General features: G+C 44.0%; 1 protein-coding gene across 1 annotated transcript in view; it reads right to left on the bottom strand.

Moving 5' to 3' along the window:
- ODAD2 (outer dynein arm docking complex subunit 2) overlaps positions 1 to 25,887 on the bottom strand; it is a 139,416-nt gene that overhangs the window by 19,440 nt on the left and 94,089 nt on the right. The window contains exon 17 of the mRNA XM_045289841.1: positions 10,356 to 10,470. Coding sequence (XP_045145776.1) covers positions 10,356 to 10,470 — 115 coding nt within the window. The remainder of the gene's footprint in view (positions 1 to 10,355; positions 10,471 to 25,887) is intronic.

Below are 25,887 nucleotides of genomic sequence, written 5' to 3'. Positions count from 1 at the left end.
TTATGTTGATCCCTGGCGGGCTATCAAGTAGTATGATTCCGTCTCTCCAAATGGAAGGAACTTGCTGAATTCCATGAGAAGCTGATCTATGACTGAACGGGTGAGTGTTTCTACCTCAAAACATCCCATTCTGTTTGTGTCATGCATCCAACAGCACAGTGACTGCGATCCAAATACAATGCGGATGGACTCTGAATCCTTACCCGTGTCGGTACCCTCATCATACTTCTTTACTGAAAAACCTGGTTCTGGTGCTTTGTTGCCTGGTCCAATTCACTGATGCTGTTAGCTGCTGTGGAATTGGCCCCAATTCACAGTGACTCCCCATACGCTTATGGAAACCTCCGTGCAGAATGGACCCAGATATGGGCCAGTCCCACACCATCCTCAGAGTGGTATGACCAGAGTGCTCCTTAGAGGCAAGGATGGCGAGACTTCATCCTATCTGCTGTGGGCATGGTGTCAGCAGAGACCAGTCCCTGGAGAAAGACATCATGGCTGATAAAGGAGACGGGCAGAGACAAAGAGGAAGGCCCCAACGAGATGGACGGACCCGTGGCTACATCAACGGGCTCAAGCACAGGAACATATGAGGATGGAGCCGGGCAGGACAGGCTTTCCTTATGTTGTGCACAGTACTTGGGGCAGAACCAATAGGCAGCGCCCAGAAACAACAACAACACCCTCCTCATGATCAGTTGCATATCGCATGGTATTGGGATCCGTAGGGTTTTCCCTGGCTGATGTACGGAAGTGGATAAGCAAGCCTTTCTCCCTAGATTCTGATTCGCGGACCCTTGTATACAGTTTCCAAGGTTGTTAGTCTTTATGGGAACAGACAGCCCGTCTTCCTCAGTATTAAGTCAACACGCAAATCTCCACTAGCTGAGGGGTGGTGGCTCAGCAGAAGACGCATTGGCCTGAAAACCAAAGTGGTGTCCACAGAACCACCACTGACCCCCACCCCTCCCCTGAGCTCATGATGATAACATCAACTATAATGGAGTCCATTGCAGCTCGTGGTGATCCTATATAAGGTTTCTGGGGTTGGTCATCCTTAATAGCGCAGACAGCCTCGTCTTTCTCCCATGGAGCGACTGGTGGATTTGAACTGCCAACCTTTCGGTGGACGGCCCAACAAACATGTAACCTACAGCAGCACCAGGACTCCCTTTGTCACAGCTGGATCCCTCTAAATATTTCCCAGCTTTCTTAATGTGTAAGCTGTGTATGATAGATTTTTTTAAAAATGGGTAACGGCTGTTTTGAACACTTGATTTTTCAGCATACCCATGCCACCTGGAGACAGACTTCGTGCACTTAGCTTTTATGATGCCTGACCACCCTCACAAATGGACAATAACACACCTGTGCGCTCTTCCTTCTGTGTGGCTCTCACTGTGGTTACCGCCGGCTGGCCTCTGCAGCACACTGCCAAGAACAGCCGGCGGGGAAGCTCTGCTCAGTTGTCTGAGTTCACCGTGAGTCTGAATTGACTAGGCAGTGCACCACAACTCCCGGTATCACGCATCCAGACAAAGGGGTTACTGACTTCAAAGGTACGGTGCTCACTAGGATAACTCCTACAATCAGTCTGAAGCTACCTATAAAAGCACCTTCCATTGGGGAAATGTGAACATGCGTTCTTATGCACTAAAAGATAAATCTGTCCTGTAGCACTGTCTGTAATTTACCTGTATGGAGGGGATCAGTGGGGAGGAGGCTAGAGCGGTCAAAATATCCGAAAAGATCTCAAGTTCTATGATTTCCTACAGGGCCCATCCCGCAGCAGATTCAAAACCCACACCTCGCCCGTTTTCCCTCTGAAATTAAAACAATATTGGAAAAGAATTTAACCCACCTAAAATCACAGAAGGCCGGAGAAAGCACTTCCCAAAGGTGCTCAATTGAATAGAACACAACAGGCAAAGTTTCAGAGGGAATGTGAAGCAAGAACGTGGGATTGTCTATGAATTGCCAGCACACCTGTTTGAATGTCATATGCAAAGAAGTTAGGTGTTTCAGAATTTACTTAGAATGATATGACATGTAGCATGCAAGTGCGTTTTGCAATTGGTTGGATTTTGTTTAGCTAAAATAATCAGGGCAAAATATCGTCTATTTATAGATTGTTATTTACATGAATCTTTGCCCAGATTTATTTTTTAGCTAATTCAAAATTCAATCAGTGGTGAAACATACTACTGCTATAAGTACATGACTACGTACCAGCAAGAAAAACGCTCTCTGCCTATTACCTGGTGACCCACTGTGAAGAATCAGGCCATCCCTTATTCCTGAGATGTGAAGATACAAGAACAGAAAACAAAGGCATGCAAAATTTAAGAAAAGACGGTAGCCAATCAAGGCGTGGGGCACAATCAGTGCTACATAAATGCTGCTCGATTAGCAAAATGTTATGATTTTCCTAGAGATTAAACGAAATTGCGGTTAGTTTTTATTTGATCATATTCATGCATTGCTACAAAGCTTGCGGAGGCAGAAATTTAAACTTAGATGTGTGTCTGGAAGACAAAGGTGAGTCCAAAGCTGCTGCTCGGGTTCCGTTCATACCTGGATAAGCTCCTTTCAAACAGACCGTGTCTAAACATGCTCTGCCACCCGGGGATGCTCCGGCCAAACTCGCTCAGGGTTGCCCTTACTTGTCTTAGTCTTTCAGGGTGCTTGCAAAAAGGGAATACTGATTGCACCACAGGGGAGAAACGAGCCATTGTGAAGTCAGGGTTAATGCCATGTTTTTAACAGAACTCCAGTGGGCACTTCCCCAAGTCATTGAAGCTTTGCAGTAAGTTTAAAGGAATCCTGGCCCACTTAAAACAAGTGTTTAGAGGGATTTCAAGGAAGACCTCGACAGATGAGCCAAGAGAGGGCAGATTGTCCACCTCAATGAACAGAGAAACTGGCAAACATCCAGAAACTCGTGGAAGAAGGCCTTGGAATGACCACTGATGTGATGGCCATAGAAGCTGGGATCTCATGGTTCACCGTTTCCAGTTTTTAGCCAACCTCTGGGCCACAGCAAGGTTTGTGCTCAATGGGTGTCAGACGCATGGGGTGAAGCTCAGTGCGTTCAGAGGGCTCCAGATGCTTCCAACTGTCAAAGCCGAATTGTACACATTTCATTTCGCTTCTTCAATTTGGTGACTTTTAGGCAAAGTACCTCAACTAGTCTCTCTCTGAGCGAAGATGGCAAATACAGAATAGTGTCTGAAACTAAATATTCATGTTAAAAATATATTCAAAAATGTTCTAAAACCAGCAAAAGGGAGATTAACTCCTTTTTCAAACAATATGCCATCTAGAGCATCTCCGTTTCTCAAGTTCTTAGAGTGGAAAACGGTACTAAGACGTTTAGGAGAGCCTTCGCGAAGGCATTACTCAGAGGCACTTCTTGGTTCTGAAAATAACACAATATGGACTTGATCGTGGATGATATTCTAGGGAGAACAGCGTGGGATACAGAGTGAAAAGGGGTCCTGGTGACTGGTAACGAGGAGGTGAGTTCAGCGGTTCAAACCCACCAGTCATTGTGAGGGAGAAAGCCGAGGCCGTCTCCTCCCACAACGTTTTGCAGTCCCAAGAGCTCTATGGCGCAGTTCTCCTCTGTCCTACAGTCTCGCTGAGTTGGGACCAGCTCCAGAGCTGTAGGTTCTGGCGTGAGGACTGGCCTGGTTCAGTCACCACACTACAGCTGTCATCTGGGGCGAGCAAGGAAATATACCAGAAGATTGTGTTTCCTCGGCAGCAAAAGCGTGGTCGTGCAGCTGCATGAACTAATGTATGTGGAAAGAACTGGAGCTAAGGAAATAAAAATGATTGGGATGAAAAAATAACTCAGTCCAGTTGAAGTAAGATGGACAAATAAAATGCAATCTGCCTAACACTGTCGTCGAACTGGGTTGTTACTGGCTGCCTGCGTTTGGACTCCTGGAGACTCGCTGCGGCAGAGTAGGGTTTCCCTGTGTGACTTTACCGGACCCTTTCATTAGGGCTTTTCTCCCACAGTGCATACACTAGGTGGGTTTGAACCATCGACCTTTGTGTTAGCAGCCAAATGCTTAGAACCGGCTTCCCCAGGGTTCCTTGAACTGACAGCAAAGAGACTCAAAGGGAAATAACTCCAGAAAAGGCCATCTTAGTTAAAAAAGAAAGTCTCTGGCCAAGTTCATCTACAGCCACACTTCTTACTTTCAACGGAAACCATGCACTGGGTTAGTGGAAACCCTGGGAAACTCGATTTCTACCAATGAGTCCGAGCCAGCGGTGTGTTCCGTTTTAAGTGAAAAGAACATTCTCAAGAGGTTTATATCTAATTTTCACTTCACTGCAGAAGATTGTCATTTTTTCAAGCCTTTAAAACTTCTTAAGTGAAATAGAATAGAGGCATATAAGAAAATCCCAGGAGGCAACACCACCACCAAATTAGGGGCATGAAAGGGCGCACAGAGGGTCACAAGGACCTTCACAATTCACTGATAAAGGGGAGGAAAAAACCTGAATTCCTAACAGTGGCTATTTCTGGGCCCTCAAATTACAGGTGATCTTATTTTCTTCCTTCTGCTTTATAAAATTTACATAATGAACGTGTAACCATAGCAATCTTATTTCATTCTGGAGGCATGCAGCTTTTTACAGGAGCTGCTCGCAAATCCAACTCTGTTACCTGCAAATCTTAGACTCACCCTGGCCCACCTAAGAGCCGCGGACCTCATGAGGAAGGGGCTCTGGGCTTGCTGTGGGGCAAGCGTTGGACTGCAACCCAGAGGTTGCCAGTTCAAACCCACCAGCTGCTCCCCGGGTCCGGAGAAGCTTTCTGCTCTGCAGTCGGAGCAGACTAACTGGCGGCGGTTTCGTCTTGCCGCATGTGGAGGAGTCCCTGGGTAGCATCACGTGTTCAGTTACAAACCAAAGGATAGGAGCTTTGAGTTCACCTGGAGGGACCTCACAACAAAAGCCTGGTAACCTAACTTCCAAAAGGTCACAACCATTGACCGCCCAAAGGATCACAGTTCTACTCGGACACACCTGAGCTTGCCAGGTGTCGGAATTGGCCTCATCGCAAATGGTAGCCACGTGTGCATGGTGCTTACTTTTGCCCTCTTAAATTTAAAGCAGTCTGTGAAATCCTGAAACTGTGTTGACTTCTTCATATGAAAGTTCAAAGGACTCACTTTATTATTTCTTGTAAGGCAGGTTTAATTTTTACCAATTACCTCAAATTTTGCTTACCTGGAAATATTGTGCCATCTTTTCTACAGATAATTTTGCTGTATATATAATTCTCAGTAATCCCTTTTTCTTCCAAGAGTTTATATCGGCTATTCCATCGCCTTTTGGGCTGCATGCCTTCTGATGAAAAATCTATGCTTAGTCTTGTTGATTCTCCTTTGTATATGATATCTTGTTTTTCACCAACAAGATTGTTGCTTTTAACTTTTTGAAACATGCTAGTGTCTTCCCTTGCATATATTACATATATGTATATACATATATATATACATATATGTATAGGCAAAACTCTCTCACATTGTATACTGCCTTTGTGTTCCCCCAAACCCACACTTGCCTATCCTCCAGCCCATGAGCTCCCCCTCTTCTTTTCCTTTGCCACCTCTGTATCCATCAAAGGTTTCTTTTTGTGTGTAAACATTTTCTTGACTCTCTATAATAAATAACAGTGGCCTTATACAATAGTTTTGTTTCTGTGATTGATTTTGGTCAGCATAGTATCTTAGAGGGTCTCCTTTGTTATGAGATGTTTTACATATTCATGTTCACTCTTTAACAATGTATAATATTCCATTGTGTGCATGTTAAAAAAATCCATTTTTCCATTGCTGGGTATTTATGCTAGTTGCATCTTTCATCTTTTTTTTTTTTTTGCTACTGTGACCGGGATGTGTGTGTGTGTGTGTGTGTGTGTGTGTGTGTACACACACACACATTTAATTAGGCTATGTCCTGGTGAATTTCTTCTGGGGTGTATCCTGTATGGGGCTGAGTTTCCTGGATGGAAATCTTCTCATCTTTCATAATATTGGGGGAGTTTTATGCTATTACACTTCAAAAATTCTCTCTATACTTTTCCTCTTTTTCTGGAATCATTATGATTAAATCATTCCTCTTAAATGATGTCCCGCATAACCCTTAAGAATTTTTTCTTCGCCTTTTTTATCTGATTGTTTTACAAACAAATTTGTATAAAGGTGTGGTAGTTACATAATCTGACGTCAACTTCTGAAGGGCTGGAGTCTAGCCTATCAATCGGTTTGCAAGTTGATGACCTCATTTGGAGGCGCTAAGGGTATAAATAGCTCGCTGGAGGCCAGATACACTCACTCCCTGCGAGACATTCCTGCTGACAAGCCACATGGAGCGATGCTGATGGCAGTCGAGGCTTGAAGCTGGAGGAGCCACGTGGAGACCCACGCCAGCACTGAGATGCTTTCACCGCCACTGGATCTACAAGACTTTCCACCCCCTGGCCTGTGATCTTCCTACATTCGGCATCATTGCATGTGTTGCATGAGTCTGAGGAGGACTTTATAGATTGATATCAGACATATGGGCTAATATCAGACTTATGATCTGTACTGGACTGGGAAGTTTTCTTAATGTACAATTACTCTTTATATAAAGCTCTTTCCTAGACACACAGGAGTGTCTATGAATTTGTTTCTCTAGTCTACCCAGACAAACACACAAGGGATTTGTCCTCTATGTCACTGATCTTCTGTTTATTAAATTCCACTTCAGTGTCCTTCCATTGCTATTATCTAGTTCTGATATTCTGTTATTAATCTCCTGAATTTTTAGTTGTTTTATTCAGGTTTCTAGTTACTCATTTGGTCCATCTTTTTGCTCTCATAGTGTCCCTGTGAAGGTTTCCTCCCCATCCTCCACGCCCCCTTTTTTCCCCTTCACCTGCTCAAATCATCTTATCCTTCGTATGATTTGCTATTGTCTGCTTTCTCTGAGGGACTATTTATTTCAATATTCATTGCTCGTTTGTATGGTTTTTCTTGTCCAGCTTGTTTTGTTTTGTTTCGATGTAGCTGGGCAAGTCTGATGGGTAGGATTTACTGTTTGCTAGTTGGGTAGGTTTACTGTTTAAGGAGGGTAGACTGAGGCACTTGGGGAGGGTGTGTGTTGTCACCAGGAACCAATCCAGTGACACAGGAGCCCATGCTGCTTTCCACTGTGTGAGTGAGTGGGGAGATGATGGGCAGAAGGCATGTGCCCCCAGCAGTGGCCATCTGTCTGGCAGCCTGGGTAGACTCGTCACTGATCACTGGTGGACAGGGTGCTGGGTGGTTCATCATTGCTTTTTATAACAGCTCAATGTGCTTGTCTTTCATAAAATCTTCTTCCCCCCTGGAATATATTCTAAATTAATATTACATCCTTTTCAGAAAAAGCACATGGGTACCTTGAGTACTTTGTCCTTACTTAGTACTAAGGCTTGACGCTATTAGTTTTTCAGGATATAAAAAGATTTCCCATAAGGATAGTAATGATGAGTCCTGATGGTACAATGGGAAGTGAGGTGTTGGTAGTTCACAGTCGCCTGCTGTTTCTCAGCAGAAATGCTCTGGCAATCTCTTCACATACAGATGACAACCTAGAAAGCCTGCAGGGGCAGTTCACAGGAGGGCACTCTGAGTCAGACTCAGTTCAATGGCATCAAGAAAACATAGCTAATGAGCACAGAGAGCTCAAAAACAAAGTGTACATAGAGAGAGATTTAGATTTTTCAAGGTAACAAATTATAGGATAAAAACTATTTTCTTTTAAGGATAATACAGGCATTGTTGACATTTATTTTTTATTTTTGGGGTTTTTTTTGCAGTTGTCGGTGTGGTCCTTGCTCCTTTTCTGCCTTTTCCTGTTGTTGTTTTTTTAATTTCTGGAAATATGACATTTGAATCTGTGACTAAGTGTGGATATTCTTGTTTGTGTGTTTTTCCTGCTTGGTGTTAAGCAGATCTTTTCCATATAAAGACTAGAGTTTCTGCAGCAATTTATCTCCAGAAACTTCCCTTTTCTTGACTTTCTTGCTTGAAGGTTACTTTTGGTTACTGTTTTGTTCTTTTGTGCTTTCCCGCCCCATTTCCTTTTCCTTCATAGCTTTAAGTTAGGACTTGATCTTCTAGCAGGATACATTCCTGACACCCGTCTCTTCTAGTATTTTTGCCAAATATACACTTTGGTTTTTCAAGAGTTCTTATCTATGATTTTTATTTTTTAATAACAGCCTATTTGGACAAAGTATCCCCTGTGTCTCTCCTGAAAATATTAATTTTTAAAATGTTAGTGTTACCTTCTGCTTCTTATAATATCCATTTCCTCTAATATCAGTTGTCATAATTATTCATCTTGGCTTGTTTCTCTAATACCATTTTGTTGTTGTTGTCGTTGTTGTTGTTGTTGTTGTTAGGGGCCATGGAGTCAGTTCCAGCTCATGGCAACCTTATGTACAACAGAACAAAACACTGCCCAGTCCTGGGACATCCTCACAATGGTTCTTGATGGCTGAGCCCAAGGTTGCAGCCACTCAGAGGGCCTTCCTCTTTTTCTCCGTCCTTCCCTTTCCCAAGAACGATGTCCCTTTCCAAGGACTTGTCTATTCTGACAACAGGTCCAAAGTAGGTGAGACGCAGTCACAGCATCTTTGTCTCTAACGAGCGTTCGGGCTGTACTTCTTCCGAGGCAGATGTGTGAGTTCTTTGGGCAGCCTGTGGCACCTTCAGTATGTTCCCCAGTGCCATGAGTGTTCTGGCCAACCTCAGCTGTTCATTTTTGTAAATGAAGGGCTGGGATGATGAGCTCAGGGAGCCAAAGGGGGCAGCTTTCCAGGATGCGTAGCAAACAGGCTTCTTCCTGCTTGCTAAAGAATAGTGTTTAAATTTTGGATATCTTTCATTTCTTTGAACTTTCCCATCACTGTAATCAGATTGTATGTTTATTTCTTCCACCTTCCCTTTTTAGCTCAATATGCTGGTGCTGCCCCAGTGAACAAATAAGCTACGACGCTGTGGTCCATTTTTCTACAGAATGCTATTTGATTTGCTCTGTTCTTTTTTTTTTTTTCTATTACAAAGACTAGTTCAATTAGCAGATTGATATTAGGTCTACTCTATTCCTCTATTCCTGCTATGCTTCACAGTTCACTTTTTATAAAAGGTGAATTCTAGTCAAATATTCAGGCTGATTTTTAAAGTTACTAAAGAGGATATCTACATTTATTACAGAAGTAAATCCCTTAGGTAAAAACAGTCAACAAAGAGAAGGGCCTCCACCAACAAAAACCTTAAAGGGAAATATCTAACCCTACGCCAAGATTTTAAGTAAACATAATAAAAACAGGCTTAAAAAGGGATCTTTTGAGCAAACAGCAACATTTACAAATGAAGAGCTGAAACCAGAAACATCTCTGCATGCATCTCACTGGTCCAGTCTTCATCGTCAGAGAAGAAAACCGGGCCTTGGTGACAGCAGGTGGCTTCCTCAAGGCAAGAAAGAACTTGGTAACCTGGTCGTACAATGGCTAAGTGCTCAGCCGCTAACTGAAAGGTCGACGGTTCAAACACCCGAGTTACTCAACAGGAGACAGAGCTGTAGTCTTGGAAACCTTGTGGGGCATATTTACTCTGCACTACGGGGTTTCTAGGAGTTCAAATCCACTCCACTGCCACCACTGGTCGCTCCAGGCTATACATAGGATGTCATTGCCGGGCATTATCAGACATGCTGGTGGGCTCTGTAAGTAGTAGGTAAACGCAGACCGTTTTTTCTATCACTCAACAGGTCTGAACAGCTCACTTTTCTCTGATTTGCCTGGGGCACCTGTTTCCATTGCACCTGCCAGGTGGAACCTGGTAGGCACGGCTATCCTAGACTGCTTTCGCTTGGAATTTTAAAACTGATCAGAAAAAGGCATGGCTCAGAAATTATTTGGGCATGAAAAACGATCAACGCTATTTTCCATAAGATACTTCTGACCAAAAATAAGTCCAAAGGTACTAGTAAGCCCTAGTGCCACCAGAGGAAGGCTTGGGGGGGGGGGGGGGGGGGGGGGGGGGGGGCGCGTGAGGGGGGGCACAAATGGTTAATGTCTGCCTGCTCGTCCAATGGCTGGAGGGTGGAGTCCACTGGGCACTGCCTTGGCTGATGATGCACTTATGAAAGATCAGAGCCTTGGAACCCTCGCCCAGGCCCGCTCTTTGCAGATGGCACCGTGTTGAGTCAGAATCCACTCGACGCTGCAACGGGTAGTTGGAGTGCTGTTATTCAATAACTAGAAATCCCAGAACGAAAGTACAGTCTGTTCTTACCTTAGCATTTTCGATGCAGGGGCAGAGGGCCCACGCTGCACTGGCCTTCACGTCGGGGTGGGGGTTTTTCAGCAAAGACCACAGCAGTCGGACCCCATCTAAGCGGTCAATTATCCTATTTGAAAACAGAATGACATAAAGTACATAAAATACGTTAAGTTCTGATTAGCAGGTGGAATGAAAAATTCGATAGCCTCCCCAGGTACACGAGAGTAATTATTTCCCTCCTTTTGACATTTCTCTGGTGTTCCTTGCAAAACTTTAAGAACAACTTGGATGGATGTGACCTGCTGTGGGCCGGTCAGCCCTTTGATCCCAGTTTTAAATGTTTGACACAGCAAAAAGGGTGCATGATCATTATGAGCCATGTAAACTTAAAATCAAGCCCTGTCTTTTTTTCCTTTTTAATTAGCTGGACACAAACCGTTGCCTCAATTCAAAAATACTGGCCCCTTTCATGTTGCAACATCTAAAATCATTCCAAAACGAATATTTATATTTATGCCTCAAAACTGTGCAGTGACCTTCTTTATTTGGTCTAGGTTTACTTTGCTCACTGTGCTGTGTGACATATTTGAAGCCCCTTCTGTCTTAATTGGGCGTTAGGAATTAAAATCATTACCCCACAGTCCGTCCTTTGTGGGGCACGAATAACACAGAACTTGTTTCCCATGTGTTCCCCTACAAGCAAGACTAACATTGCACACTGGGTTATAATTACTTAAGCATACTGTAATCAAACTATCTTCGTGACTAGCTGAGAAATGAATTATCATCAGAGTCATCTCTACACCATCTGTCTTCTGTTTACACATCAATCAGTCCAGGGAGCATCACCTCACATTAAGGTCCACCAAGTACTTTCAGTGCAAAGGGAGGCCAAACAAAACTTAATGCCCTTTACAAACGTGGCTTTGTTCAGAGAGAGAGCCCTTCAACGGAAAAGCAGATGAAAAAAGATAGAGCATCAAATATGCCTCTGGTTTTTCATCTCAAGTTGAATTAAACACATGGAGTATTTAGCCACAAGTATGATAACTGCTATTAGCTTTAGATGCCATTCAAATTCTTTCTTGGAAATTGATGTAAAAACATCCACATCTCTTGATTATCTGAGATGAGTTTCCCAGAAAGAGAGAGAGGGCTGGTTCCAAAGGCTTCAAGAGGAATATCAGTTTTGCATAACCTTATAAAATGATGATGCAAACAACCCGCAATAAGACATAGACTGTCTCGTAGACTTTTGTTTTAAAAGCGCATTCAGAAAGCGTTTTAGCTTGAAGTTTAGCTACACATTTTTTTCCTACCTTGAAATATTTTCTGCCATGTAATATGAAGACAAAAAAAAATTTTCTTTCTCAAAGGTGAAAACTCGGCTTATGAGAAGAAATATACTGGGCATTGCACAGTGAAGAACTTGCTTTAAAGAATTAAGTGTGAAAGGCTCACTGTCTTACATATACCACTGAAAATATAACTAGTCCTCTCTTATGGTTCTTTCTATTTTCATATTTCATAAGTCAAGTTCACAATGAAGGGTGGTGATGGATAGTCTGTCCTACCCACTTGCAATGTTAACCATATCAGTCACATGAGTAATATTTGCCTATGCACTGCTGGATATAATTCTTCATTAGTCATTTGGATGGCACACAGTTTCTGGTTAATGATGACGATAACAGAAGGCTCGCTCAATTCTGGAACCTCCCCATAAACTTTCATAAGGAACTGAAAAATTGCTATATTTATTGTAAAAATAGATCAGTTTGGCCTCCGCACTCATCCCTAGGCGATTCTCATCAGCTGTTTAGTTGTAACAATGATACCATCATGAATGTTTTAGAAGAAGACTCAGTACAGAGTAATAACCTCATATTAGGAAAAGGTTATTTCAGAGCAGTTTATGGGAAAGACTAACAACATCAGAGGTAGCATCAGGAAACATCAGTCAGCAAACTGAACCATGCCCCTTCCACCCTCCCTTTATCCCACCTCAAATACTCATGCCATTGAGTCCCATGTGGACTCACAGAAATCCTGTTGGACAGGGTCAAACGGCTCCGGTGAGTTTCTGAGACTATACTTCTCTACGAGGGTAGAATGCCCCGCCTTTCTCCCTAGGAGAGGCTGGTGGTTTTGAACTGCTGACCTTGCAGTTAGAAACCCAACGTGTAATGACTACACCCCCAGGGCTCCTTATCCTCTATCAAATCAATCACTGCTGAGTTGACAACAACTCAAGTGCCTGTCTCTGCTTCTTTCCCTCTCCCCGCCAACACTGAAATCCCCGGACTCCTTCCCGCGCCGGCTGCATAGGCCATGCAGACTGCCGAAAGAACCAACAAGCGCACCTTAGAAACAACCAGGGAGGCTTTGAGCTGATTCAATCCATTCCAATCACCTGCTGACACGTTATATTTACACCCCAGGTGCACTGCATTAGAATCCCCAAGATTCCCGATTGATTGTTATGCATCATTAAGACTCACCTGCCTACCTATAAATCATGAGGCTAGAGCAGCCTGGGCAATGTCTTCTCAGCTGTCCGTAAGGTCACCAGAGCCGGCTGGATGACAACAGAGAGCCAGCAGCTGGGCAACAGTTGCATTGCTTGGTTTTGTGCCTTCAGTATTTTTCTGTGCCAATCTATCTTACAAAGTCCAGTGAGACTGATCTAGAGCCTCGGAGACAGTCATCTGGCCATTGCAACACCCATGCATCCAGTCAACACGTGTTGAATGATTCACAGCCCCATGTCGCTCCCATGGGGGAAAAGTCTACCATTGCTTACATGACCTATGATATTAAAAGGTCAATTCCTAAGCGTGGTATTTGGAATTTCTAGTGAGCTGATTTAACACTCCTGATTCACTACTTTCATGTATTTGCTCATGAAACACTCCTTGATCATCTATTAAGCTCTGAGGGCCAGAAATACCGTGTTAAACAAAACCAGGACACTTATGATTATATGTATTTATACAGCGAGAAAGAATATAACAGCTACCTGTCCACAGAGCAGTACAGAAGGTTCAGTTCAACTCACTTCCGTGGAACAGTCAATATACTGGAAATCCTTCAACTCACTTGGGCCAAGGGTCCAAGGTCAAGGAAGCAGACAGCGGAGTTCTCCCTCAGGCAAGGCAAGCAGAGTCTGCCCACAGGCAGCAAGCAGCAGAGGAGGTCACTAGCAGTCAGTAGCTCCGAAGCTTAGCGAAGCTGGGATATCGAACGGCAGCAATACTAGGCGGCTGGATCACCAGCCTCAAGCTCCAGCAGCGTACGCACCAGCAGCGGGCAAAGCAGGTCTGGAAGGAGCCTCGCACTCTAACAACACGTCCCTAGGGTCAGCCTGGTCCACAGGCTCTGTAGCTCACAGGTTGAGGCAGAGAACTAGCTAAAGCAGCAGCACCTGCTGCTCCAGCACACTCCTACCACCAGAGAGCCAGAGAGGGGGACGGGCCTTGCAGAGCCATTGATCTCTTTGCCCTCCAATCAAACTGCAACCTGATTACCCCCACATGTTCCTATTGGCCAGCTTGGTACAATAAACCTACCTATCACATGCCCAAACCAAGACACCACAGTCAAGTATGAGAGATAAATAAGACCAGAAACGAGGCCCACATTCATGGAGTCCATGCTGACTCATACAGACAAAGCAGGACTGCCCCAGAGGGTTTCCAAGGCCATATTCTGCAGGCAAGCAGACTGCTACATCTTTTCCCCACAGACCGGCTGTTGGATTCAAACTGCTGACCTTTCTGTTGGCAACCAAGTATTTATTCACTGTGCAACCGTGGCTCCTTTGAGGAGCCAAAGAGACGACTTCACTCTATCACCATAAATACTGCACTCGACATGTGCACGGGGTTTTATGTGAACGCAGCAGAGAGACAAGAGTTTACTCATCATACCATCCACATCCTCCTTCAGCCTTTGTCGGTGACATCCCTTTTATTATTATTATTATTCATCTTTTAAAGCCTACAACAAATCTCTTGCACCAATCAGCTGGCTTCTCCTTTGCTTAAGCCTGCACTGCGTTTTGCTCCCTGCTCCTGACTCCCCTAACACACTGCCTTGTGGCCACATCTTCCTCTGTCTCTCACAGTGACTACGTGCTGCCCCAGCAGCAGGAATCCGATGTGGCTCGACATGCTTAGGGCCCACTCCTAGCGCCTATGCACGTGTGGTAAATGGATCTGAAACAGGCCCACCATTGTGGTCTCCTTTTTCCAGTCATCAAAAACCTTTCGCCGACACAAATCTTCACGTGTTTGCAGAGTGGGGCGTTCGCGTTCTAAATCACACCATCACGGTATGTTTGCATTTGCAGCTATCTCAAAGCGCATTTCCCCAGAACTCCTCCAACACTTGATGGTTTCATTCATCTACAGGGTGGACGGACAGACATAGAGAACGGTCACCCAATGGGCTCCAAGCCAACATCCCCTTCAGTATGCCAGAAGGAAATAAATACTGCATTAGCCCGGGTCACCCTCACAATGGCCAGGAGAGGTGGCCCACTGCTTCAGCTATTGTGCTACAGCATCCCTCCAAGGGTCTCTCTCTCTCTCTCTCTCTCTCTCTCTGAGGGTCCACTGATTGTTTCAGAAAACGCGATGCCCTCGTTCTGCCATGGGACCCTCCTGGTGATGTGTCCAGAGCAAGCAAGCTGGGCAGTGTTCTCTCGTGAGCCATAAGATGTTCATGTTGGGGGGATATTCGGAAGTAGACCATTCTTTCTAGAATGTCTTAGTGTGGAAGCGCCAATAATGAAGCATATCCACCGTGGGTGGCACTGCTGATTTTGGAATACTGGTGACATAGCTTCCAGGATCTCAGTAACACACAAGCCAACATAGTGTGATGCATCGACAGACAGATGGGAGGACAGACTGATGCCACGCGTACGGCCATCAAGTTGATTCTGACTCATAGCAGCCAGATGGCACAGAGCAAACTACCCCTTCCGGTTTCTGAGAACGTACATCTTTGTTGCTCTGTGGTCAGTGCCACCGCGTCAATTCTGGCTCGTGGTGACCCTGTGGACAGCAGAATGAAACACTGCCAGTCCTGGGCCATTCGCACCGTGTTCTTACCTTTGAGCCCACCGATGCCGCCTCTGTGTCAACCCAGCTTGCCGAAGACCTTCCTCTTTCTTGGCCCCCCTCTCCCTTACCCAGCATGATGTCCTTCTCCAGGGACTGCTCTCTGCTGACAGCACATCCAAAGTATGTGAGACAAAGTCTCACCATCTTTGCCTCTAAGGAGCATTCTGGCCAAGACAGACTGGTTTGCCGTTTGGCAGTCCAGGGTTCTTCCAATAGTCTTTGCTAGCACCTTAGTTCAGATGCACGGATTCTTCTTTGGTCTGCCTTACTCATTGTCCAACTTTTCATGCAGATGAGACTATGGAAAATACTATGGCTTGGGTCAGGGTCACAGGAAGAGAAAACCTCATCTTCCTCCCTTCCCGTTCATCATAACCACCCTATAGAGCGTTTCCCAACTCTAAATCCTTACAGCAGCAGGCAGCCTCATCTTTCTCCCGAGGAGCAGCTGGTGGGTTTGAACTGTCAACATCTTGGTTAGCAGACCAACACCTCACCCACTGCGCCAGCTCCTTAGGTCAGTGGTTCAGCGACCCCTCTGGGGATCAAACGACCCTTTCACAGGGGTCGCGTGATTCATAACAGTAGCAAAATGACAGTGATGAAGTAGCAACGAAAATACTGTAATGGTTTGGGGGGGGGGGTCACCACCACATGAGGAACTGTATGAAAGGGTCATGGCATGAGGAAGGTTGAGAACCACTGCCTTAGGTGGGATCGGTTCAGACATTGCCCATGACCCTTGTGTGTTCGGGTCTTTAATTTGATTAGCATCTGCCTCCAGCAAGCATCATGTTTGCTTGAGGTGATCACTATAGAATTGTACAGCACTACCTCGAAATTATAAAAACATTAAAAATTTTTTCTTTAAATCTTTTATCAGAAGAAAAAAACACATTCTGTCTGCTTAGCAGGATAATAGGTCCGGAAGAGAGAGAGGGTGGGAAAAAAGAGTTGTTGTTTTTATGTTAAAAAATTACGTGAGATGCAGCTCCCTATTATGTTTCTTGGTCTCTTCTGTTACATTCACATTTGCAGGACTGTTTAGCAGGGACTGGCTCTGCTGCCCGCTGAGGCCACACACACACATGGACACAAACAAATGTGATTATCGACATCCGCATTGTAGGCATGGCTGGGATGGCAGCGTTTCTTCCTGGCAATGTCAGGACATGTCGTTTGAGACCACGGGGCTGCGTGGTGTCTAAATGGTTGCTGAACATGGGCTGATAAAAGGCATTCAGTGACAGTGTCTCGAGTTCAATGCCGTCTAATGGGAAAGACCATGGCATTCTCACACAGCACTGAAAGATGTGAGGGACAACCTGGAAAATGTTTAACTGAAGGGCAATGCAGTGGAGACAGATACATGCAAGAACGCCAGGAGTAAGGGATGAAACCTGGGGATGGGGAGCATGGGGAGCATGGGCTGCAAGGGGAGGAGGACCGCGATGAGAAAACATTTACTTGGGGAAAAAAAATCCCTCCAAAAATTTTATTTAGGAATACCCTAGAGACTCCACTTCAATCCCTCTTCTCCCAAAAAGGGAACAAAGGAAGGCTTGATGTGCATATCTTTATAGAATAGCTACTGAAGGCCGTGGGAAACCACGTGAGAGCAAACATGTGCATTCGACAGTCAAGGCAGGAGAGTCCACTACTGCCAGAGGCCCTTGGCCAATGACGAGGAGGATGGGGGAGCTCGGCGGTGGAGATAAGCCATATAATTGGAGTCCTTAGAGGCTATGCTCAACTGCAACCTAGAAGCACCTCAGAAGAAAGGCCTGGGTACCTGCTTCCAAAAAAACCCAGCCATCAAAACCCCATCACACATGGTGCTGCCAAGAGTCAGAGCTGACTTGGTGGCAACTAAAGCAATGTGATTAGAAAGACTGTATAAACTTCCTCTCAGGGGTGGGGCGGGCGGGCAAGTACTCATTTACAATGTAATTATTAAGTGAGCATCTACGGAGTGCAAAATCCCAGGGTGACACAGGTGTGTACTCCACTACTAGTGCCCTAGTGTGTAGCTGTTACGTTTGAGCTGCTCACCGCAAGACCAGCAGTTCAAAACCAACAGCAACTCCGCTGGACAAAGACAGTTCTCTAAGAGCTACAGTCTCGGAAACCCACAGGGGCAGTTCTGCCCTGTCCTCTAGCTGCTCTAATTCGGCTTTGACTCCGCGGCAGTGAGTCTGTTTTTCAGTTTTACTTACCAAAAGGTTGGAGGTTTAAACTAAGATGACCAGATTTTAACACTGGTAAAGCGGGACACCGTTGATAAAACTCATAGCCTGGCGAAATAGCCACATGGCAGCCGAAAACCATATACCCTAGCTTGTTGTGCCTTTTTCCCCAAAATCGGGACTTTTTAAAAATGCCGCGGGACACAGGGAAAAATTGTTAAAAATCTGGACTGTCCTGCCAGAAGCGGGACATCTGGTCACCATAGTTTATGCCCACTGGGCAGCACCTGCGAAGAAAACCCTGACAATTTGCTTTCGTAAGTATTACAGCCACTAAAATCGCACAGAGCTCCTTTTCTAATATAGAGAACTGATCATTCCCAGCAAATAATCAAATGGAAGTTACTCCTCACCACTTTCATCAAATGTTAGTGCCAGATCGCAGAGAATACCTACTCTGGCGCTTTCTGTGATGGGACGGGAAAGCAAAGCTAAGTGGCCGACTGCACTAATAGAACAAAATGATGTGGATGAGAGCGTTAAGGCCAGTAAACAGAAGGTTTGCAAAACAAGCTAATTATGGTCACCAACTCAGTTACAAGACAACCATTCAGCAACCCCTTTTGGAGGTACAAGAAAAGGGTAAAAATGATCTGCTGTCATTTTAGAAAACCCCAGATATTCCCGAGCCAAAGCCTTCGCTGTCAACTCGACTCCACTCCTAGTGACCTGTGTTCAGTTGCGTTCTCTGGAGAAGCAAGACCAGTAGTGTTTGTATGTATAAGTATCCAGACCGAGATTTCTATCCAGAAATGGCTCACACAGTTGTAGACGTGGGGACGACCAGTCTGGTTCCAATCTGTGGATCCGATGTGAGCTAGAGGCTTTTCCTGGCTCGTGTCGCGGCAGGAGGCAGGGTGATAAAGCAGGAAGGCCGCAGGCTGGTGGATACTGATCCGAATGAATCCAAGATCAGCTGAATGAATCTGAGTTCCACAGTCCCACATGGCTCCTGGGATCAGTGGGCAACATCGTAAGAGGTCAACGAACCACATGCAGGATCCAGATTCAGCTGACGTGAGCTGGCTTCCACCCACTGTCAATCTAGATGGAGAGTAGGCCACACCTGGAATGAACCCTCCCTCAATTGTATCAAGACTGTGGCCAGATTGATGAGGTGGTACGCTCCCCTACTGTCCCCACAGCTGTCTGGCTGCTTCACAGAACATCTCATCATGGAGGGACCGCACGATGTTTGGTCATATCATGAGAGAATCCTGGTCCAACTAGGTTGACATGAAACCTAACGTGTCAGTCTGGGTAGACTAGAGAAACAAATCTAGGGAGACTCCCATGTGTATAAGAAAGAGCTTTATATACAAGAGCAATTGAATACTGAGAAAAACATCCCAGCCCAGTCCAGTTCAAGTCCATAAGTCCAATATTAGCCCATAGTCCGATACCAGTCTACAAAACCCTCTTCAGACTCACAAAACACATGCAATGACGCGGAATACAGGTTCAGCACAGTCCAGAGGGTGGAAAGTCTTGTGGATCCAGTAGCATGTAAGCATCTCAGTGCTCCCAGAGGTCTTCATGTGGCTCCTCAGCTCCAGGGCTCTGGCTGCATCAGCATAGCTCCACAAGGCTCATCATCAGTGTCATTATCATCATCAGTAACGTCTCCCAGGGAGTGAGCGTGTGTCCCACTTCCAGTGAGCTATTTATCTCCTTAGCGCCTCCAAATGAGGTCATCAAGCTGCAACCTGATTGACAGGTGAAACTCCACCCCTTCACTCTCAAGTCTCAAATTGACAACAGATTATGTAACTACCATACCTAACCATCATCACATGACCCCATATTAAAATAAGCACTATCCCCAAATACACGTTAATAATTATTAGGAGCTAAAATCACGTTATTTATAGCTGTGGACATGTGGATACTTGAAGGAAGTGGAGTCAGAGCATTCCTTGGAGAAGAGGATCGCAGACTTTGGGTGTGTCATTAAGAGAGACCGGTCCTGGAGAAGGGTCGAGCTTGGTAAATAAAGCCTCATTGGAACGAAAGGAAGGCCCTCGGTGAGGGGGGCTGACACAGTGGCTGCCAACCAAGGGCTCGTCTATAACGATTGGGAAGATGGGCCAGCACTGGGCAGTGTAGTGCTCGGTTGTGCACAGGCTCGAAATGAACAGGAATGTGCTCCATAGCACCGAACAGCAATGACAAGCCTAGTAAATGCGCAGGAAGACATCTAAGTGAAATAAAAAGCGATAAAGAAAGGTGCTCTTTCAAAATTGCCCCAACCCTTCCTCTCCATCATCTCTGTGATCATTTATGTCAAGAATGCTTCCGTTTCCAAACAGACGTGAGCATGCTCACTTTCTCTACCCCGCCCCGCTCCATATCGCGGGATCCTTCTATGTCGGTTGCTGTATCATCTGTCTTAACATTCAATATTATATAATACAATGGGTTTAAACCACCAACAACGAGGAGGCTGGCACAGAACCAGGCAGTGTGCCATCCTACTGTACACAGGGTTGATACGAACAGGACCCCATTCCGTAGCACCTAGTAACAGCAACAATAATAATAATCTATAGTCATTTTCATGTATGTGCATAGACTCTAATATTACATGTACCGTGTAAATAAGTTGGTACCCTCAACATTGTTCATATTCTCCCTAACTTGACCTCACTTTAGATTTCTAACATCTCTCACTCTGATTTCTTATTCAAGCTTTTTAAAAGAGATGATTCTAAAAATGTATATAGAAATGTGAAAGATCTACAATAGCCCAGAACCAGCCCCGAAGTTGGAGGGCTTTCTTTATTCGTTACAGAACCAAATTAATCAAGAGAGTGTGGCAGTGACATGAGGACAGACAAACAGACAACGGAAACAGGAAGCCAGAGATAATCACACACAGTGGACTTTCAACCAAGGTAACAAATGTGTCCAACAAACGTTACTGGGACAACTAGACACTGAAAAAAATTAACTATCTTTTTCACTCTATATTTTAAAAATTAATCTAAGAAGTAAATTCAACCTAAAATCCAAAATAAAATGAAAGAAATCTTTAAGACATTGAAGTGAACCCCAATTTCCTTGATAGGGCACAAAAAGCACTAAACATAAAAGAAAAATTGGTAAGTTGACCTTGATCAAAATAAGTTTTTACACAAAAGACAGCCTTGATGTTGGACGGGGGGTGAGGAGGCGGGATCCACAGCACATACAGCTCACCCTGGATTAATATCCCGAATATGACGGAACTTCCACAAACCAACCCAAAAGACAAACAACCCAATTAAATATGAGCAAAAGACATAAACAGACCATGAAAGAATATATACTTGTGGCCAACAAACACATGAATGGCCCCTCAACATCAGTGGACATGAGAGAAACTAACATGAAATCTGTAATGATCTGCCGTTTTGCCCAACTTGAATGGCTAGATTGAAAACAACAACGGCAACAGACAACACTACAAGGGAGTCGAAAACTGCATCACCACCTTGATGGATTATTGGACAGTCTGTAAAAAAAGTTACACATCTACCCTCTCACTGCTGTCAATTCCATCCCAACTGGTGTTGACCCTAAAGAGCAGAGGGCTGCCAGTGTGCGTTTTCAAGGCTATAAATCTTTATGAGAGCCAGCCCCCTCATATTTCACCCTGGGTGCAGCTAGTAGGTTTGAACCACAGATCTTGCAAATGGCCCACTGCACCACTCGGGATCCTCACATCTGTCATTTAGCCTATGACCCAGAAATTCCACTCCTGGTGAAGGCAAAATAAAAGGACAGTGATGGAAATGAAAAGTGGTTGCATGAATTGGAGGGTAGAGAGATTATTTGGACAATGACATGAGTCTGTTTCTCTGGGGGAGAGAAGTTGTCTATGTTCTTCTGAATGCTGAGTTTATGAGTGTATACCACTGCCAAAAGGTACCAAACTGAACATGTATGTGCAAAGATAGCACATCACTTTGAGCAAAAGAGTGCAGTAAAGATGAACACCTACCAAATGCTTCCATTCCAGATACACTCCAAACACAAACCTAAACTACAATGTATAGGTCTGCAGACCTGGAACGATTTGTAGGCTTTTTTTCTTTTCTTATCTTTTCTTTCTCTATGTCTATCTATATAAGATAGGCAGGATAAAAAATCCCGAGGAGTAAACAATGGGGCCAGTGGTTTTGGGGGGACATGGAGAGGAGGGGGGTGAGGGGGACAGAGAGCCAACAAACTCAGGGACAAGGGAACAATAAGAGACCTAGAATCAATGGTGAGGAGGATGTAGAATGCCTGGTTGGGGTTGATCAAATGCAATGTATCTGAGAGGAATTCCGGAATTCTGAATGGAAGGTGAACATTATAGTGGGACAGGAGGAAGGCAAAAAGAAATGAGGAAAGAGCTAGGAGGCAAAAGCTATTTATAGCTATAGGCATGTATAGATGTAAATATATTAATTTATAATGACAGGGATATAGGTCAATGTACATTTATTTATATGTTAAGTATTATGATAGCAGACGGACTTTGGGCCTCTATTCAAGGCCTCCCTAAACACAAGAACATTTTGTTCTAATACCTGGTATTCTGTGATACCCATCTTCCAGACACAATCTGAAGGAACTATGAGAGGAGCACTGTGTCTAGTGTCATGTATCTGTCTAGAGCAGTGTGCAAAGTCTGTCCTAGCTGGTTCTCATAAACTGCTTCCTTACTGCAAACGGTAAGGAATTCGGGGGGAGGGGCAGCTGCAAACAGTGTTTCTCTGGTAGAAAGTAAATCAAAAGCAGTAAGGGCTGAGATACGGAACTCACTCTCAAGGCTATGAGAAATTCAAGCATGGGAATAGCAAACTTATCTGGGAACACTGCCAGTATTTAGTACTTAAAAATAAAATGCCGAGGCCCGTCAAGGCTGCAGTTTGTACTGTCTCTGTCTGTGTCTATTTTGTGCTACAGTTCTGTATTGTCTGTGTGTGTCTGTTTGGTTCCATGTTCATTGCCCCTGCTCAAGAAACCGCAGCATCACAGTTGCTGAAGACAGAATGGGTGCATAAGCAAATGTGGTGAAGAAAGCTGATGGTGCCCGCTATGAAAAGATATAGCGCCTGGGGTCTCAAAAGCTTGAAGTTAAACAAGTGGCCATCAAGCAGGGAAGCAACAAAGCACACATGGAAGAAGCACACCAACCTGTGTGATCATGAGGTGTCAATGGAATCAGGTATCAGATATCAAAAGATTCAAAACAAACAATTATATCAATGCAAATGAGAGGAGTCAGAGTGGAGACCCAAAGGTCAACTGCAGACAACTGGACATGCCCTCACAGAAGGGATACAAGGAAGGAATGATTCAGCCAGGGTGCAGTATAGCACTGATGAAACATACAACATTCCTCTAGTTCTGGAATGCTTCCTTCCCCCCACTATCATGACCCAGTTCTTCCTTACAAATCCAGCTAGACCAGAGAGCATACATTAGGACAAAGAAGAGCTCTTGACACATGGAGTCCAGGACAGATAAACCCCTCAGGAACAGTAGTAGGAGTAGCAATACTATAGCGGCAGGGGGAGGTGGGGGGAGGGGAAGAAGGGGCAAACTGATCACAAGGTTGGATATATAAGATCCACACCCCGGCCCCCGAGGGAGACGAATAATAGAAATGTGGGTGAAAGGAGACAACGGGCAATGTAAGATACGAAATAACAATAATACTATATAATTGATCAACGATTCACATGGTTTGGGAAGAGTGTGCAAGGGAGGGAAAAAAGAAAAGCTGATACCAAGGGCTCAAGTAGAAAGAAACTATTTTGGAAATGATGGTGGCAATAGATGTACAAGTGTGCTTGATACAATTGAATTATGGATTGTTGTCAGAGCTGTAAGAGCTCCCAGTAAAATGATTAATAAAACTAGAATAAAACGTGTAGGTCTGCATTCTCAGGTATCCAACTATGACAAGAAAGCGAGCTCTGAATTACCTTGAAGGGCAAGAGAGAGGCTTCTCCAGACTGGAGGACAGTGGCACTGGGCGGGTGTCTGCAGGGGAGTGACAGCTAGGAGGTTTCCAGGATAACAAGATGCTAGTTCTTGGCTTGAGTGGCAGTTAGAGGATCTTTCTAGTAATTCACTCACATGGTATTTACATTATTGACTTTCCTTTAATGTATAATATATCCACAAGTTAAAATTTTTTTTTCCCCTTTCACTGTGTTTTAATTAATGTAAGCACACACAGACATCCCCTCTCTCACCAGAAACAGTACTGAACAATCATTCGTTTAGCTGTTAAGCCTAGTGCACATCACAGCTCTCTCTCCAGAGGCTGGGAGTGTGTGTGTGTGTGTGTGTAGGAGGAATCAAGAGAAATAAAGTCCACATATTCCCAAAGAAGAAAAGTGCAATCCGCAGAGCTTGTTGTAAAGTGAGAGAGCTATTTGTCCTGTTTGTACCTCATTTAAATCGATAACCTCTTAAAGGTTGGGCATATAAATAAAAAGTAAATGACCAAGGAGGAAATCTAAAAAGAATGAAAAGTCTTCTTCTTGATTCAAACATGCAAAACATATATTTTACTTTATGTCTCTCACAAAGCTTCAATTGCCACAAAGACTGCTTCTGTGGTAAAAGCAGCAGCCACAGAAAGACTGAATCTCTCCAGTATACAAACAAGAACAGCTTTCCTTTTTTTTCTTTTCCATTTAAAAAGAACAAATAAACCCAATACCAGGGAAAAAGCCTGTGTAAATGCAACATAATTCTATTTCAACCGCAGAAGACAGGAAATTTAGAGTTACAGATTCTATGGTAAGTTTTAATTCTATCTTTGTGTATATATTTTATAAAAGGGTCTTTCATTACATGATCATATAACACTGTACCATATAACAATCAGTTCAACAAATGTTTATTTTACAATGTGTATGTAGAAGGAAAATATTTTAAGGGACAATTTGTAGGAAATTATTTAGGTAAATTGGTATGCAAGATTTCTTAGAATCTTACGCATTTAAAGAATATATATTTTAAGTGTTTTCGATGTCTATCTTGTAAAGAATATGAAATTTAACCTGGTATAGGCAGGTATTTACTGAAAAGGTGACCGTCAAATCTTAAAGTTATTTGGAAGTAATGGAAAACGTGGGTCTTAAATATAGCAGCCTGTTTTGCATAGCGTATGTCAGGCATTTTGTAGACATGAAGCGTAGAGGCTGGAAAAATCATGAATATCCTTGAACTCATACTTAATCCAAAACACAGTCCTTATCACTAGGGGCCCTCCCAATTAAAATCTCTCAAAGGGGATACTTTGAAAGTAAGAAGAAACTACTTATATTGCTTTTAATGTATGTGATATATTTCATAGTCACCAAATAGAGGAAAAATTAACCCAAAGCAATCATGCTGACACAAGACCTAGGAAACTATTAGATTACAAAGGTTATTAGATTATAAAGGTAAAGATAAAAATACCCAAGACCTTTAGGAGAAACATAAAAGGAATTAGGCTTTTCCTAAAAGCTACAAAGACAATAATGGAGCTGCATTATTTTAAAAATTCAATGAAAGAAGTTAAGAACCAAAGATTTTATACCCAGGAAGGCCAATATTTCTTAACAAATTAAGCCAAACTGTTGTTTGGTTTAAGGACGACTTCAGGGGGTATTTTTAGCCTGAGATTTAAGACTTAAAGGTCATCTCAGAGCAATCGTTTCAGTAGTTCACCTAGCCTCAGAGACTCCAGAATGTGTGGATTCCACAAGAATTTGAAATTTCATTCCACATATCCCTTCTTTTGATCATGATTCTCCTCCCCCCCAACAGTTTTATTGGCACACAATTTATATATCGTACAATCAAATAGTTCAATCATTAAATCATATCAAGGGGAATTGTACAATCAGCACCACATCTATCTTCGAGCACCCCCTCCCCAACCCATGGTTACATTGCCTTTAAAATGAGTTGTGCAATCACTGATCATGACTCTTTCATGAAATGTTTGATAAAAATGTTCCATAATCGTAGCAGGCACCATTCAGTTTTTCTGGCCTTCTAGCAAAGGAGCAGCTGTTCTGATGGTGCCCGGCTATCAAAAACTATAGCGTCTGGGGTCTTAAAGGCTTGAAGGTAATCAAGCGGCCATCAAGCTCAGAAGCAACAAAGCCCACATGGAAGAAGCACACCAGC

Source organism: Echinops telfairi, unplaced genomic scaffold, assembly GCF_000313985.2.
Source record: "Echinops telfairi isolate 266 unplaced genomic scaffold, ASM31398v2 ScPeMD7_31;HRSCAF=116, whole genome shotgun sequence".
Taxonomy (NCBI): Eukaryota; Metazoa; Chordata; class Mammalia; order Afrosoricida; family Tenrecidae; genus Echinops; species Echinops telfairi.
This window is presented reverse-complemented; position numbering and strand designations above follow the sequence as displayed.